Source organism: Lactuca serriola, chromosome 8 (genome assembly GCF_051521515.1).
Source record: "Lactuca serriola cultivar US96UC23 chromosome 8, Lser_US96UC23_V15, whole genome shotgun sequence".
Lineage (NCBI taxonomy): Eukaryota > Viridiplantae > Streptophyta > Magnoliopsida > Asterales > Asteraceae > Lactuca > Lactuca serriola.
In genome coordinates this window covers 177,253,435-177,255,394 of record NC_136415.1, presented here as the reverse complement: position 1 = coordinate 177,255,394, position 1,960 = coordinate 177,253,435, and the positions used below count along the sequence as shown (strand labels likewise).

At 42.0% G+C, this 1,960-nt stretch overlaps 1 protein-coding gene across 1 annotated transcript; it reads left to right on the top strand.

The window, feature by feature from the left end:
• Window positions 1-569: 569 nt before the first annotated feature.
• LOC145067640 (uncharacterized) lies at window positions 570-1,310 on the top strand. The gene has a single exon (XM_079014733.1). The coding sequence runs from the start codon at window positions 570-572 to the stop codon at window positions 1,308-1,310; it is 741 nt and encodes a 246-aa protein (XP_078870859.1).
• Window positions 1,311-1,960: the final 650 nt, after the last annotated feature.

Sequence of the window (1,960 nt, the reverse complement as noted above, 5' to 3'; positions counted from 1 at the left end):
CATGGCCTAGAAGGGCATATGTGCGTAAGAAGTATTTTGGGGAACTCACTAAGCATTTATGCTTACAGTTGTTGTGTTATGTGTTTCAGGTACTAGCGAGGACCATAGGAAGGCGCCGACATGATCTGTACACACTGATGGGGGATTTATGATCTTGGGATTTATATGATTTGTATTATGATATGATACATTGGATCTTTATGACTTGTTTTGGATGAAAACATGTTTTTAAGAAATGAAAATTTTGTTTTGAAAATTTACGTCATTACAGGCAACTTGCTCAACAATTAAACCAAAGATCACCGAGCGAACTTCCTAGTAAAACCGAAAACAACCCACGAGGCACACACATAAACATAGTCACAACAAGAAGTGGGAAGATAATCACCCCTCTTGCCCCTATTCAGAATGAAGCACCAATTGAAATGCAGAAGGAAGATGAAGAAACTCAAGACAAAAGTCAAAACCTTCAATGTGCAAAGCCTACTCGCCGAGTCCAGAATATGGACTCGACGAGTCCACTGCCAAATCCGAAAAATTAGATCCCTGAAAAGCCCTTTCAGCCTCCAATGCCATATCCAGCCCGAGCTAAGAGAGAAAAACAGGAAAAAGAGTACCAGAAGTTTCTTGATCACATTAAAGCTCTTCAAATCAACATACCCTTCATTGAAGCTGTCGCACAAATGCCAAAATATGCGAAATTCCTTAAGGAACTTCTCACCAATAGAAGGAAGATGGAGGAAGTGAAAAAGGTGGTACTTAATGAGAATTACTCAGCTGCCATGCTAAACAATCTACCAAAGAAGAAGGGTGACCCGGGAAGCTTAACTTTGCCTTGCCAATTTGGCAACTTGGCTACCACTCATGCTTTGGCTGATTCAGGAGCAAGTGTGAATTTAATGCCTTATTCATTCTTCAAGAAGCTGGATCTCCCAGAACCGAGACCAATTCGTATGGCGATTCACTTAACAAACAATACAGTCACTTTTCCAAGAGGAATTTGTGAAGACTTATTGGTCAAGGTGGACAACTTTGTATTTCCCACTGATTTCATAATTCTAGACATGGAGGTGGATCCTCAAGTCCCAATCATCCTTGGAAGACCCTTCCTCAACACGGCAAGTGCTATAGTAGACATGAGAGATTCGAAGCTTACTTTGCGGGTAGGAGATGATTCGGTTACTTTTGGGGTGGATCAAGCTATCAAGCATGCAAGGAATAGTGATGACATGGCGTTCTCGATTGACATGCTTAATGAATTGATGGAAGAATGTGAAGATGAAGATCCCAGCAAGACCACCATTTTTTGATGAAGAATTTGATGAGGAAAAAGACCTAATGGAGATCGAGAGGTTGCTGGAAGAAACTGAATATGAAGAACTAGTGAAGCAATCTGAAACATCTACTCGCCGAGTAGGCCCGATCTACTCGTCGAGTCCATGTGAAGAAAAAGTAGAATCCGTGAATTCAGCTACCAACTCGTCGAGTACCTTACCTGCACTCGGCGAGTACACCATGCAGATTGAAAAAACATATCTCAAAACGTTACCAGATCACTTGGAGTATGCTTTCCTTGAAGATGGTCATCAAAAGCCAGTGATAATAGCCTCTGACCTTTCTGAATCTGAAAAGGAAGAACTAGTAAAAGTTTTGAAGAAACGAAAGCGGGCCATAGCATGGAGCATTACCGACATCAAGGGGATAAGTCCCTCTTATTATTCTCACAAGATTAACCTGGAAGAAGGAGAAAAGCCGGTTGTGCAGCACCAAAGAAGACCAAACCCAAATATGCAAGAGGTGGTCAAGAAAGAAGTGGTCAAGCTTTTGGATGCGGGAATTATATATTCCATTTCCGATAGTCCGTGGGTGAGTCCGGTCCAAGTGGTGCCCAAGAAATGAGGGATGACGGTCATAACCAACGAGAAGAATGAGCTTATTCCGACACGAACGGTAACCGGTT

What these genes read in the sequence shown, in the direction of transcription:
- LOC145067640 (XM_079014733.1), top strand. Translation starts at nt 570, where the DNA reads ATGCCATATCCAGCCCGAGCTAAGAGAGAAAAACAGGAAAAAGAGTAC.